General features: G+C 31.7%; 1 protein-coding gene across 1 annotated transcript in view; it reads left to right on the top strand.

Annotated features, from left to right (window-relative positions):
• LOC123653483 (plasma membrane ascorbate-dependent reductase CYBRD1-like) overlaps positions 1 to 16,224 on the top strand; it is a 56,990-nt gene that overhangs the window by 24,573 nt on the left and 16,193 nt on the right. Inside the window, exon 2 of the mRNA XM_045589479.1 lies at positions 13,599 to 13,616. Within this exon, the coding sequence (XP_045445435.1) occupies positions 13,599 to 13,616 (18 nt within the window). The remainder of the gene's footprint in view (positions 1 to 13,598; positions 13,617 to 16,224) is intronic.

Genomic DNA, 16,224 nt, shown 5'->3' on the forward strand with positions numbered 1-16,224 from the left:
AGCTATTCAAGCCGCATTCAAGGCAGACCGGTGAAGGCAGGAATAGTGCAAACACTATCAATTTGTTGTTATGTTAGCAACCTTGTTATTGCATTGCGTGTTTAATTGACTATTGTTTCTGATGTGAAATTTTAGACATGGAAAAACTTTCTTTTTATCTTATTTAACACAATTGTTAAATAAACTTTAATTTTTTTAATTATTTTTTTACTATAAATAATAATGAAACTGAGATTTAATTGTTTACCAGTTTTAAAGTTTAATTAAAAGTAAAGCTTTATTTCTGCTATTATATTTATTTTATATCGTTTATGCGTTGGGTTCAACATTATTTAATTTATAAATTCTTCACGAAAATAAATAAACGTGAACGTGACTGATAATTAATATTGGTCATCAATTAAATACATAACCGTGTCAGTGTATAAATACTTTCTAGTGCTAGTTTTAAAAAAATACGTTTTATAGAAACTTAGAGTTAAAAGAAATAAATATATGAGCTTTATCTTTTTAAAATAACCTTTAGTTTAGAAGAAAAAACAATAGAAAATAGTAGTAATTCATAACCGTCTGTACCCTTTAAGTAATAAATGTTGCAAATAACTTATAATATATGAAATAATGTTGTTTGCTTTTTGTGTCTGTTGGCCAATTTCGGGACGTAAAGGTCATTTTTGTTAGAGGTACAAACCACAATCGACCGATGATTTGTGGCCAATAGTTCTTGTGTAATTTGTTTATATATTGTATCTACTAGTGATAAATATCTGTAAGACATTACAATAATAATAATAAGCCTAAATGGACGTTTAATTAATTTTATCGGTAGGCAAAAAGTTAGGTCGTGAAAGTGAAGGTTTATAAAAACTTACAAGTTTGTTAGAGGAATGAGATAATTTAAAATTTAAAAGGAATTATTATATTGCGTAGATTTGAATACTATCTTTGAAATTAAATAAATAACGTCCTTCCGCATTAAAAATATTATGCAAAACGAATACAAAAGTTAGAATAATTTTAAAATATTTAACATAATTTCTTAACGTAATACGCAATTACACTGTTGAAAGAATTTAATATAATACAATCGACTTTGAATATTCTTAAAAATCTCTTTTTCTTTTAATGTAAAAAAAAAAAAACTCTACAGTGAAAAAGTAGTTGATACTGTTGTATAACACTTTTTATATAATTCGCGTCTAATCGCAATACGACCTCTTAAACACGCACTTTATGACTCGTTAGTCGGCTGGTCGGCTCAAGTTTGGAGTCCCTTAATTCCTCCCTCGCACATACTTAGTCATCTTATGACCCTTGTAATTATACCCTAACAAGAATATTAAGTTGCAGTGTTAGCAATTAGAACTAGTTCAGACTTAAGTCTCGGTGGAGCTTATGTGAGTAATTAAAGTATGTAGTCGTTATATAAGTTTTGCTTCATTTAAATTTGTTTTTATTTATAAACATGATAAGTTACAGTTTGGTTACAGTATTACATGAAATACTTATAAAATGAACGCTTATCAGGTACAAAAAAGCATATTATTTTTACTAACTTTTTATTAAAGAAAAAACAAAGCGAATTATACTTCTATTCTTGAATATATGCCTGGATGGATCTGCCAACTGTTTACGGCAACATACCACTTTTATATAAAAACTAGCTGACCCCGCAAACGTTGTTTTGCCATATATGTTATTAACCTCCGTTAACCCCCCTCCCCGTATAACTTAGGGGTATGAAAAATAGATGTTGGCGAATTCTCAGATCTACCCGATATGCACAAAAAATTTCATAAAATCCGGTCCAGCCGTTTCGGAGGAGTATTGTAACTAACATTGTGACACAAGAATTTTATATACGTGTTGTATGCATCATAAAGGACACACTTTAAAAACATCTAATAGCAAATTCTGATTACAGCGTTGATTAAAAAACATACTATTTTAATTAATTTTAATAAAAATAATGTTTAATATAAATTGCAGTTTTTGAATAGTAATGACTGTTATGAAGTTAAGAAATTATGAAAAATCTAGCCTCTTTGTTAATTGCAATGCGCTTGCAAAAGTTATTTTGAAAGTTTTATAAGTATATGTATGTAGTAATTCTTTGAGTTTGTATTCAAAATAATTTTAAAGAGTATGTAATAATAAGTCAATCTTTCATACACTAAAACCTCTCATCTTATATGTTCAGTAGTTTTCGCAGTATAATCGAACAAAAAAAGCGGCTCTCCATTTAGTAGTATAGCTAAAAACTAAAAAAAAATGGTGAATAATAGAAAAGGAAGAAGGCAAAGATTTTTATAAAATTTTAATAAAAAATTATAATTAACAACACACAACTTTTTGAGGAATGTAAAAAAACCTTGACGTTTGTTTCCAATTTTCAATTTTTAAGCATCAATAGACATGTTATAGATTTCTGTACAATGAAACACTATTTCAAAATATTTAAATATTTCCTTGTGGTATGTAAATTCAACCTATTGCAGTCCACTGCTGGACATAGGCCTCCCCAAGTTCGCGTCAGACATCCCGGTTTTCCGCAATCCTCATCCAGCCTACACCGGCAATCTTACGTAGATCGTCGGTCCAATATGTAAATTGTGAAGGGTTATTTAATTAAATTTACATTGCGTATTTATCCGTCTATACTATTTTAAAACATTCGTGCATAACATTACAACACTCTTGCTTATTTATTGCCTTAGCTCAACTCCCGTTAGTAATTCCCTTCGAAGGCTTCTTATTATTCATAAAAGTCGTTTCTCAAACGATTCCAACTAAACGATTTTAATTGATACCACATTATAGCGAGAAGTTGATCGACAAGTTCATCAAATGTTCGTATTTGTATAGAAAGTTATCTGTCGATCAAATATAAGAAACATGTTATAGGCAAAGGTATTACGAATTAATGCGATAAAATGACGAGATTTGGGAAATGTTTGGTATATGATTGATACTGTAATAGATAACCCATTTGCTGTGATTGAATGATTGATTTTTGTATAGTAACAAATATATAGAGAAAAAATAACAATCGATCAAAATATTTTCAACGAATTGTTATATTTTTAATATTAGAAATTTAGCGAATACGATTGTATTAGAATAGTCTGATCAGATAAGTTTGGACAGTTTTTAGGATCTGATAATTCAATGATATTATTCAATATTAGCTGTGTGGCAACGACAGTAAAGAATATAGCCATCCCCTCTTTTCCTATTGGTGTCGTAAGAGGTGATTAAAGGATAACACAGTTTCACTACCACCTTAAAAGCCGACAGATGGCAGAATAACCATCCAACTACTGGCTTTGAAATACACAGGCTGAAGGCGGGCAGCAGCGACTTCTGTGCGGCAAAGCTAGCCCCGCAGTCACCAACCCGCCTGCCCAGCGTGGTGACTTCGGGCAAAGCACATGAGTAAAAGCGCCAAAAATGGCGCGAACTTGAAGAGGCCTATGTCCAGCAGTGGACTGTAAGGCTGAAATGATGATGATGATGATGATGATTCAATATATAAAAAAGTTATTATGATTTTCGAAGAAAAAATATACATGATATTTGGTGGTAGTTTTTCAAATCCATTAGATAATCTTTGTTTCGGAACAAAATTCCACAACATTGGCATTGTTAGAGTACTAATTGATTATTGTGCATTCATTTAGTTAGCAGTAATAGTATCCTGTCTATGTATATGTAACTTAATTCACGTAGTCATTATACTTCAATTTTCAATTCAGTACAATATGTCACATTATTCCGAATTCCGTAAATAAGAGATGCCTTCACGTGCTTGCACAGGTGTGAAAAATGGACATGAATAAACCATTCGAAGGCATTCGTTAAGCGTAATGGTACGATTGTAGTCCTGTTTTTTGACACAATTATAATGTTTAGCTATTCAATAATTATTTAGCTTTTTTTTTTTGATAAAATGTTTTGTATCTCATATTACGTCTATACAGTCTGTTTTATCAAAATAACTGATCATGCGTGGTAGCTGTGTTCTAGATTATTTTTGTTAAATCCGCAGTACACTCTGGGTATACTGAGGACATGCTTATATAAATAAACGTAAATAGTATTATATACACATTTTATAAATTAAATACGAATATTTTATAAAATATGTACGATGTGTTGATTTTATGTGCTATATGAAATATGTATATATGTATAAATATAATATACAAAAATAAATAATGGATGCTAGGTAGCCTATAAATGCAATAAAAATAGGTAAAAAAACTTTTTAAGTTAAACGGTTTTATGTTAAACATACATTGCAATGTTTAAGATAAATGTACTAAAAACCAAAAAATAATAAAATAGATACAGTCGTGGGAATTATAAACATATGCATAGACTAGACTAAAATAAAACCGTGGGGCACGTCAATTGTCTACAATCGTTGATTAAAATGTTTGTTTTGTAATGTTACACTATAATTAGGCAGTTGTTCAACCGACAACGATGGACGTGTGATAAGTAGGGCTAGAATGTGGAAACAAGCTAGCAAGCTCGATTATAAGCGAGTTTAAGGGGTTTCATAGTGGTGAGCGAGTAGTACTTTTATCATATGTTTTGTCGATTAAAGACAAACTACGAGCAGTGAAACGATTCCTCGCCAGCCAGCAGTATGAATGTCCAACGATAAACTAGTTGAAACATCTCTTTTATTTACATGGAGTGTATAACTATTGGAATTTCCATGAGCAAGAAAATAGTAAGTAATTTCCTCACCGTCTGCGGGCCAACTGCCTATTTTAACGACGAATTAAACGATTCTTCTATCGCACATTAAGTCGATAATTTGTAGACAATTGACGTGCCCCACGGTTTTATTTTAGTCTAGTCTATGCATATGTTTATAATTCCCACGACTGTATCTATTTTATTATTTTTTGGTTTTTAGTACATTTATCTTAAACATTGCAATGTATGTTTAACATAAAACCGTTTAACTTAAAAAGTTTTTTTACCTATTTTTATTTTCTAGTTTTTAGTTTTTATTTCGCATTCTGTTTAATTCATTTAGTGCTTCATTATTGCAAGGCCCATCTTAAATATTGAGGTTGTATAGTGCACTGTATTCTTCTTGTCAAGCCCTTTTATTTGATACCCATATTGGTGGGATTGATAAAATTTTTTTATCAGATATTTGGTAGCGGCGGCCAGCTTAGATTTCAATTTTGCATAGTAAATTGTATTCTACTTGTTGAGACCTTTCATTTGATACCCATGTTGATGGGATTGATAAAACCTAAGTTATCCGCCATTTTGTAGAGGCCGCCATCTTGGATTTTAATTTTATATAGTACATTGATTATACTGGTTGAGCACTTTCATTTGATACCCATATTGATGGGATCGATAAAACCTACGTTATCCGCCATTTTGTAGCGGCCGCCATCTTGTATTTCAATTTTTTATAGTATATTGTATTCTGCTTGTTGAGCCCTTTCATTTGATACCCATATTGATGGGATTGATAAAACCTACGTTATCCGCCATTTTGTAGCGGCCGCCATCTTGGATTTCAATTTTTTATAGTATATTGTATTTTGCTTGTTGAGCCCTTTCATTTGATACCCATATTGATGGGATTAATAAAACATAAATTATCCGCCATTTTGTAGCGGCGGCCATCTTGAATTTATAATGATAATGAATAAACATAATTGTATTGTCACCAAAATCCAAAGTGTATACAAAATTTCAGATTAATCGGTTGACAGGAAGAGGGTGAAATTTGAATTACTAAATTTGACCCAAGAAAGAATAATAAAAAATAAAACAAACGGGGTGAGCTAAATAAAACCGTTTAAAAATACCTCTCTTTGTATCACATATAATGAAACGTTTGTATAGAGCAATTCTATAATTAATATTACTTAGTAGACGCATTATTATAACTATATAATTATAACGCATTAGGATGTAGCAAGCTATGCTAAAAAGAGTTTGATTTATGAATATTTAAAGTGAGTTTAATATTAATATATTATGATAATTGTTTTATATACCAAACAGGTACTGAGTTACATTAGTTATGACATATAGGACGTAATAATAATAAGATATAATTGGTTATCTGTTTATTGGGATCAGGTAACGTAAACTTACTTCTTTCTAAAAAAAGTTCCTTAAAGAAATTATAAGTTCCTTAAGAAATTATATATAAAAGGATAGATTCCAGCCAGATTGAAAAAAAAACACGTATTTGATTAACCTATTAATTGCAAAAACAAAATTTTATGAGGTATAGAATAATAAGGCAGTTGCAAACGATAGCAATATGAATCACTACCTTAACATCGTAATTAATTCTCGTCATGTCATGGTCATAATAGACGAGAGAATGATACAAGTATCATACTGAGATTTGAGAACTACTATCTGGTTACTAATTGACCGTCATTCTCACTAAAACTGTGTCTTATATAACCTTTCGGTGTATCATTTTATTAATATAATATTTGTATACCGAAATATTTACATTTAAAAGTAAATATTTTGGATGATATTATTTCGGTGGACGCGTGTAGAAACATATGTAGAAAAAAATCACATCCTACACTAAATTATGTGTTTGTATAAATAATTCTAACATCCCACCTTACCTATATAAACATGTACCTAGCAAGGTCGCGATAAATTATCTTTGTCATCTTAAATAGTGTTTATCATTACTTTTAATGGAAAAATTTTACATAATATCGACCTTGCGCTATCTTATCGGTAAAAAAATCAGTATGTTGACGTTCTTGTATGATTACATACAAGTCTGCTAAAATACCGAATCGAAAGATAAACTAAAAAAACAATGAAAAATGTCATGAGTGCAATATGCAACCTGTTGCTAAGCACGTGACTAATGGAATTTTCAATATTAATATTTGACTACTCTTTTAAAAGTTATGAGTAATTTGATTTTTTACCCTTAATGGCTGGCTGGCTGAATATACGAATACTACCCGCGTTGCCGCAATGGTCACAGCCATGGATTGTGCCTGTTCCGCTGGCGGTTGCGGGTTCGATCCCCGCACATGACCAACATTTGTATTGGCCATACAGATGTTTGCCGTGGTCTGGGTGTTTGTGCAGTCCTTGTGGGTCTCCCCACCGTGCCTCGGAGAGCACGTTATGCCGTCGGTCCCGATTGTTATCATATACACCTGACATCTGACTCATAGTAGGGAATATATCCGCCAACTCGCACTGGAGCAGCGTGGTGGATTAAGTTCTGATCCTTCTACATGGGGAAAGATACCTATGCCCAGTAGTGGGATATTACAGGCTGAAGCGAACGAATACTACTCTTAAAAAATAACCAACTCATGTAATTGTCCAACCTTTACACTTGATCCATACCTACACAATTTTATTTTACACACATACCTAATAAGAAAATCACTTCGAATATTGTCTTTATTTTTAAGTATTTATTTAATGAACTAGTTTCTAAAAAACACGATTCTAGTCCGACTGGTTTGAATCGCTCGTTGTCTGTCAATCAGTGTAAATTTTATTAGGTTGTTATATGTAACAGCAACCTTAATTAGAAAAATTAATCACGTTCAACAGACCTTTGCATTTAATATCCATAAAAATGTTAATAACTATCTATTAAGTTCATTTTAATTTTTCAAAAAAAGTATATAAACATTACTAACGTTAAATAACCGATAAGATTTGAATCAAATATCAAACAGGTACTAATGTTATTTTATTTTTTTATCTGTCTTGTTGGACTTACACTTATATATCTATATTCAAAATGGTAAGCAATTCTAAGTTATGAAAGAATCAAATTAAATAAAGTTAATAATAAATCAGAATTTCTATCCATTAATCATAATTTTCCTACACTTTGTCTTACGTATCAGACAAATGCCTCAAAACTGAGTAAAGCAAAAACAATAGTCACTATGGTACATGATAGATCTATAAGCAGCGCTACGTTGTCGCTTTAATTCACTTCATTCGGGGCATTCCCTAGATTATCACTTTAAATTTAATTTTAAAATTGTGTGAAGTGAATTTCTTCTTTGCATATATCCACAAATTTCCTAAATGTCGTTTTTAATATTCAGAATGGATATGGAACATTTAAGAATCTTTTTATTTAAACATTAAAAAGTTTCCTAAATGCTTTCATCTAAAGGCAGCATTCGGATCTGGGCAGCCGCGACCCGGCAGTGGCGACCAGCTGCCGCGACCCATTGTCGCTGCTGTGCAGCGCTGCTAGAAGCTTACGGACCCGGGCAGCGACTGCCACGTGCAGTAGTCAAACAGCACTCAGTGTGAACGCTTGTGCATTCCAGTCGTGTATAAAATATTCACTATGTCTGACTATTTAAATATACGAAAGCGAGAACTCGTGAAGAGACTGATAGAAGACGAAGAAGAGGATGATGAAATAATGTTGATCTTGCTATCATCAAAGAGGAATAACATCGATTCATTATATACGTCTAGAATTGATGAAGGCACCTATCAAATCCTGATAAAACGGCACTTAAATGTAAAGGAAAAGAAATTCTCTGCGAACGGGCAGCGCGACCCAACTGCCACCGGAGCGGCTCGGCGGCGCTGCCAAGGCCGCGCGTAGGCCACGCCCCCCGGCCGCGCTGCTCGGTCGCTTGCGTTGGTTACTATTGCATACAATTCCCTACGAAGCGGTGGGTCGCGACCGCGGTCGCGGCTGCAGGGCCGCGGCTGCCGGGTCGCGACTGCCCAGATCCGAATCATACCTTTATAGTAACGGCTTGGTCCTTTCATAAAGTTAACGATGAATCTTATATGTGCACATGTTTAACATTTTGATTCAAACTGTAAATTATATTGATTTTATAAAAAGTAAGTCATAACACGTGACAAGACATGTAATTGAAGAATGCGTGTCGAAGAACATTGACTTCATTTGTAATACAAACCACATATTATATTGAATGTATGCTAGAAAAAAAAGGCAGCCGTGAAAGTAATTCTTATATTTAGCATAGTAAGGAATGAAATCGATTAAATAGTATAATCCGAAAGCAAGCAGAGCAATTTCGTTCGTAGATAGTACGAATTTTCGACAAGTCGTTAATCAGTGGGAACCGTTACATTGTTTTCGAAGATTCCGAACGTGAAACTTCGCTGAGATTGTAAATAAAACTTTTCTATTTGTGGTTAAGAGTGTTTTACTGCGCTTTTTTATTAAATGAGCAGAAACAAATTGATTTATTCATGCTATTTATGTAAGTGAAAAGGGACTGTTGTTCTACAAATTTATTTATTTATTTTTTTTGACACGGTAACAAAACACAAATCAATAAAATCCATGCAAAGTTGTAACATAATATATATTTGTAAATTTGTATTTCAAATAGAACCGAGCACAACATCCAAATTGAAGACTAATTAAATCTAATCAGGCCGTTATGAAATTAAAAAAAAAAAAAAACAGTATAATTGAGTCACTTATTGGAAAGACAAAACAAATATTCTTTTTATTATATATTTATCATGTTCGTTAATGAACATAAGTATATCCATGAAATATGAATGTACAAAATATACCTTTGACCTAATTTATTACATTACTAATTTGTTTGATAATATGATATAATACACAAACAGACTTGGTCAATATAATATGTAAATTGTTTACAAATATTTATCAATGGTCCATTACGTATTTACTTCTTCGTATGACTACAAGATGCTCTCAAATTGATTGACATGTACTGATACGCTAAGTTATCGTAAAACGTGAAGTCTTCAGGAAGTATTGTTATATAAGAGTTTAAAACGTTGTAAAACTCTAAGATAAGATAGTTTTAATATATAATTTGATAGAACGAATATTGTTTTATTTTATTGCTAAAATATTGGCGTAATCCATCTGCGTATATAAATACATACAAACTAAATAATATTAATGACACTCGTCACAATAATTGCTTCCTCATGATTCATGTCATTTTTAACATTTTTTCTACATTTTTGATTTTATTTTCCTCTTGTTCTTTATGAAATGAAATATCTGAAATATCTCGATGCCTTTGTTTTCAAGTTGCGATATTACATGCGGGATTCTTTGTTCAGTCGTCCTTTTCCCGCCAGGAAAACTTCCCAGGAATGTTTTGATAAATGTTTAGAATTACTGAATGGGACAAGAGGGCAGCTAAACATTACATTACAGTTGGTATGATAAAATATTTTGAAACATAAATGGCGCGAAATGAATGTTACTTAAATATGTAAGTCGTGATCTATGAAAATTTATTGTTATTCGTAAGAAGTCAATCACTTGCCAAATTATTTTGCAATACTTGGAATCGCTAACTTGCAAGCTGTTACAAGTTATTAATATTAAAATTGGGTATCAATTAATGTATCGATTCGATTTTTTTTTAACTTGTAATAACTAAACAAAAAAAAAAAAAAACTAATTGGATCAATTTAAAAAATTCGTTAATTAGTAGAATGATACGTTATTGTTAGGTAGGCTCTATTTTTACAGAAGAAGACGGAACAGCCAAAATGCAGTAATCCACGCGATCCAAATTGCGTGCGTAAAGCTAGTAACTGTCTCATAAGTTTGAATTGCAAAATCTGTAGTTTTACCAAAATATAACTTGTTAATAAATTTCTTTCCATATACTAATTACTGTATAAGGGCTCATGCAAAGTTCTAACTATAATGTTAGTCGTAAAATAATCTATATAAATAAAAATAAATGTTGCTAAGCGCATAACTCGAGAATGGCTCGACCAATCCGGTAATTTTTTTTTGTATCTTCCTTAAGGCCCACGGAAAGTTTTAGTATTAAAAAAGAAAAAAAATTAAAAAAAAAGAAATTAAAAAATTAAAGTCATCACTGGAAAAACGTTACATTTATTTAATTTCTACTATTAACTATTGAGATAATGAAGTCTGTCCGTGCAGCTAGTAATAAATAAATTTTGCTTTCAATCCGAATTTACGTATTTACCACTATGACTTCCATTCGCACAATAAATTATGCAAAATCTATAAATTAGGAACCTTAATAAATAATTTCGCTCTACGAAATTGGATTCAATTGGGCTTGAATAATGAATTCAATTCATCGGGATTAACTAATTCATGTTTATTATAGTATATTCTGTAGAGTTCGATATTGGTATGAAGACCCTTTTTATAAATTATATGGTATGTGTTACATTACAACACTAGAACACTTGTAAACTTAGAAATAAAGCGGCTGACCGTAACCTACTGAAGTTCATTGATAGGCAATGTTGTGTACCGTTACGTTGTAGTAGGTCCCACGCAACACAAGTACCTTTTGAGTCTTTATAGTAACATGCGTATAGCCCGTAATGCTATGTAAATGTCGGTTTAAGTATGTGAGGCTAGTGTTCTACTTTTACTATTTATTCGACACATCTAACTTGGCGCTAACCACTGGTGACTCGATGATATTTCGGTCATAGGATTTAGATATGCCTATCGCGTATGAGCAACATGGATTCTAATGTGTTAAAATTTTTATGGAAAAGTATATTTTTGACAGTAAATTTATTTAAAAAATGACCATTTTTGAATACTTAAAGTTTATACCTTAATTTTAGTTTTATAGTTTGACAACTGTAATAATCTGTATATTTTACACAGTTTCTAGTGACAATCGGATGGGTAGACAGATAGCGAAGGCTACCTACTTAAGCACTCTTGGGTACAGAGCCTGTAAAAACTTTAATTTGTCTTTATTTTTGCACTCTGATGTGACAAATAAGCGTAGGTACATTAAAACAGATAGTCACGGATTAAAATTCAGGATACTTATTATTATTATACCTTATCGTCCATGATACGTGTGCTTGCAGCTGACGACTGCTACTTGACTGTCAAGCTTCAGAGCTTAAGTCCTTATGTGAGAGATTCATAGTGCTGATAAACCTTTAAGTTGGGCTTATGATGTTAAGACTCATGTTTCTAAGTGGTAAATACTTTTGATGAAAATGAAAATTAACACCATTTCATTAAATTTTACCAATCATCAGTGTCATAACTTTACGAATTCGTGTCAATCAGTAACATTTTCAAATGCATTCGGTTTTTTTTGAGTCATATACAGTAAAATCTTTTTCGCCTCTTTGTGAGAAATTTAAACTTTCTTTTCACTTACGACGATAAATGGTAACTTACACCACATACGATTACATAATGCGATTACAACTCGGTAAATCATTAAAGTTCTTTAATGATAATAATGAAAGTTTATTATGTAATTATTGTAATAATGATATGTGAATAAATCTACCAATTACTCATCTATTGTAACTTGTAGATTTTCGGAGGTTGACAACACAAAGAAGCAATCCTCGGTAATCTTTGTAAAGTAAAGGTAAAAGATGCTGTTCACACTGTAGGTTTAATTAACTAACTCCATAATAATTTGAAAGAGTTAACTTGTTGTAGTCGAGATACATATATCTAAATCAAGACGCAATGTAACATTAGCATTGAACGTCATCGTCATAATAATATAAAACGGTTATTAGAGTTGTAAGGCTTATACATAGATATTCAAGTCGAAAACGTTATTACATACTGCTTTAACGCTATTTTTAACACTAAAGATGTTTTTATAATCGAATCTATTTATCTTACAAGGTATAATGGACACACCATGGTGGTTTGTAATTTATTAACAGAAATTTCGATCATCTCAAATCGGTAATTAATTTCTCACGTTCAAATGATTTCCCCGCTACATTACAAACTCAGAATTAATTGGGAACGGAAATAAATTGGATCTGTCAACTGATAAATGGTAATTAAATCCAAATCGTGGCTAAGGAACTTAATCTTAGTTTATTAAGTAACAATTTATAAATTAACATGAAAAAGTCTTTTGCTACTTTGTAAGTCTATGTTTACTTAAGGTGTATTTTTCTGAAATCTTCATTTACTTATTACTGCTGTTAACTTACAAGTGTAAGAAAATTGTATAAAAGCTCCTATAGGGGCGACATGATCACTTCGTGATCAAACTTCTTAATTGAATAAAGATTAAAAAAGAGTGTAAGAAAAAATTAAGCTTTTTATAAGACAGCATAGGTTCATATGTTAAGGAGAGGTACAGGTAGTTTTTCTAAATTTCGGATTTTCTATTTCAAATAATACAATTTTTTTAATACAAGAACTAAAACCACCCCGACGCGAAATGACAAATACTCGCATATTACCTAGATTAGCAAGAAAAGATAATATTGGCATATTTATTCATACAGTGCATTTTATTTCCCGTTTTCTACAAGATTTTGAAAAATAATTAAATTGATATAAATATGTTATAACAGTTGTTTATGTATTGTTATCACTTATAACTTTTACATTTTTACGGAGATGTTCTAATAACTTTCGCCTTGGTCCGACCGGGAAATAGAGAAAGCGTTACATATAGTTTGTTTTACTACGAAAATAAACAAATATGACACATAATACATATATGTAGAAAATAACTGACCATACATATGATGAAGAACATTTAGTATCAGATGGAGTAGTTTTCTTGATAAACTGACGTCACTGTCTTTAGATACATAGAAAACATTATGTCTTGCATTACATATCCTATGTCATAAACATAAGGTAGGATAAGGGCGCTAGTGCTATCTGTAAGTTACTAGAGCTACTGTATCGTATAAAAAAATAATCACGGAGTAGAAGAGTCAGAGGAAAATTTTGCAGCATTTATCTACGTTCGATCTTTCTCCTACTCCTCTATTTTCGTATTTGTGACTCTTTTGAAGCTGATCATTTCATATCCTGCCCACTTGCTCATCTACTGCTATGATAACCAGTAGGTTGTTTGAATAAATCATTGTCAGTATATTGCATGCGTGTGTTTTGATTGTAACACAAAAGAATATGACCCTGGGTCTGTTAATTTACCCATCATAACATTGAACTCGCGGCCTTTGCACAATTGATACATAATCGCCGAAGCGGCTCCCACGAATGTTGTGGTGAGGATTATTAATAAATTTAATGTCGAGCCTTTTAAAGGGCAATCAACATTTTTGGAATTAAAAAAAGCAAATGTTGCTGCCATTACGTGTATGATTTAATCTTTATTCAGAAACAGTATAACGTTGTTGCATACGACCTTTTAAGCTGTGCAGATGTACGAGTGCATGTGAGGATTAACTCTGCTTTTTACGTATGAATGGAGAAAGTGTGGGATGGGCGGTTTTACAAGGCACTCCACGCGCCTCACGTGAACAGTAAGGCCTTCGTGCAATGGCTGCAATTCGGGGATCTTTTTGGGGAAACCGATGGTTTGTCTATGGAATACAAGATCAGTTGATTAAGATGAACAATAACCAAAAGCATGTCCTGAAGGAAGGCACTCCCGACTTTTCATCTGGCATCTACTTTCGGATTGTTCCACGCTTGCTAACACTGAGTACTTGCACACACAACCAAGCGGACAAGATTCTACACCAAGAGCTTGCTCTTATATATACATACTCCTGGAAAAGAGGATACCGTATTATCAGTACTCACCGATGCCACTACTCGAATGCGACGGTGTCCAGCTCTACTGAGACCTGCCTATCGCCACAAACATAACGATAATAGCGAATAACCTGATATGGTGGTGGTGGAAAGCTGATATTGGTGTTGCAAAATTGATAGCAAATATTTGTATGGACCACACAAATGTCAGTTATGGTCTGTATGTTTAGTTTGTATTGTTTTTGTCCAGAGTATCCTCATCTTACTAGAGGTCTTCCAATGGTCTTTCTGCATTTATCTAATGTTACGTTAAAAATTAATACGTTGCTTTTGATTTCATTACTCTTAAAATACTAATATTTAGATTGATAGATATTAATCAATTCCTATAAATTGCATCACGAAGTTTTGTAACTGAAAAAGATTTTTTTAATCAGACGGTCTGATCCTGATATTAGCACGAACCATTATTTATCTATCAAAAATTCAAAAACGATTTTCAATATTTTTGTGTGTTGGTTACTCTGTCTGTTATCTACAAGAAACAGACAAAATTAAATTAATTCGTTTATATCGCATCAATGCAAATTACATAAGAATCATAAAAAAACATGTCTGTTACAGTAAAAAATATGATTATTCAAAAGCTTGACTGATTGTCCCATGTATCAATGCACACATATGTTATCAATAATAATAACTTACATATTTAAACTCTTAAAATTTAAAAATTTTTACCTTAAATAAATTTGGGCTAAATTTTGAAACAAGAATTATGAAATAAGCCGGAAGCCTTCGTCGCTTCGGCAGCTCATTCAATTTAATGCTCCAGCCGCAAACTCTATTAACGGATACACGACACATTGTTGGGACAGTCTCTACGGTAATTCTGTTAATTAGTCCCGGCATTAAAGGAATTGAGTTCTTGATATTAATAACTAATTAAATTTTACTCTAAATCTTTGTGACATTAAGCCAATATCGTCAGAAGTTGAGATTATAATTTTATCTCTACAGATTTTTCTCCACAGATCTTACTACATTTTGTATACACTGGAGAAAATTAAAGTTATTTTTGAAGTAAAATATTTGTTTAAAGACTTAAACTTAACTCATGAAACTTAGGTTTAAAGTTTTAAACTGTGAAATTAATGTTATTAATTCTTTTACCATTCAATTGAACATAAAAATCACGTAATGTATATATTGATCATTTTATAGTTGTAATTTTATTGTCGATGTAATATGAGGAAAACCAAAAACTTTCATTTTTGTTGACCGATACCAAATCGCAACGTGTGAGTGAGACTGAATGATATTATTCATATATGTATGACTAAAAGAATACGCCATTTATATGAAAATTTTATGCAACGATTAAGTAATTTTAAAATGTATTTACATTTGAATTATCTTTGTACATCTGTAGTAACACATTATAATCGCACAGATATTATCGTTAAGCTTGCTTGCACGTGATTTTTTTCAATATTTCTTAACGTTTTCTTGAGTAACTAATGTTATAATAGCATTTTAAATTTCAACGTTGTATGATAATATTTTTTAACTCTTTCCTACCCAGTTTTGTCGTTTTTGCAATCAGAAGTGACTTATTAAATCCAATTGCAAGGGTCAGAGATCAATGAAGCTTATAATTATAGAATAGGGGTCTGCAATTTGAGTCATTGTATCTTTATCCGGTT

Source organism: Melitaea cinxia, chromosome 5, assembly GCF_905220565.1.
Source record: "Melitaea cinxia chromosome 5, ilMelCinx1.1, whole genome shotgun sequence".
Classification (NCBI taxonomy): Eukaryota; Metazoa; Arthropoda; class Insecta; order Lepidoptera; family Nymphalidae; genus Melitaea; species Melitaea cinxia.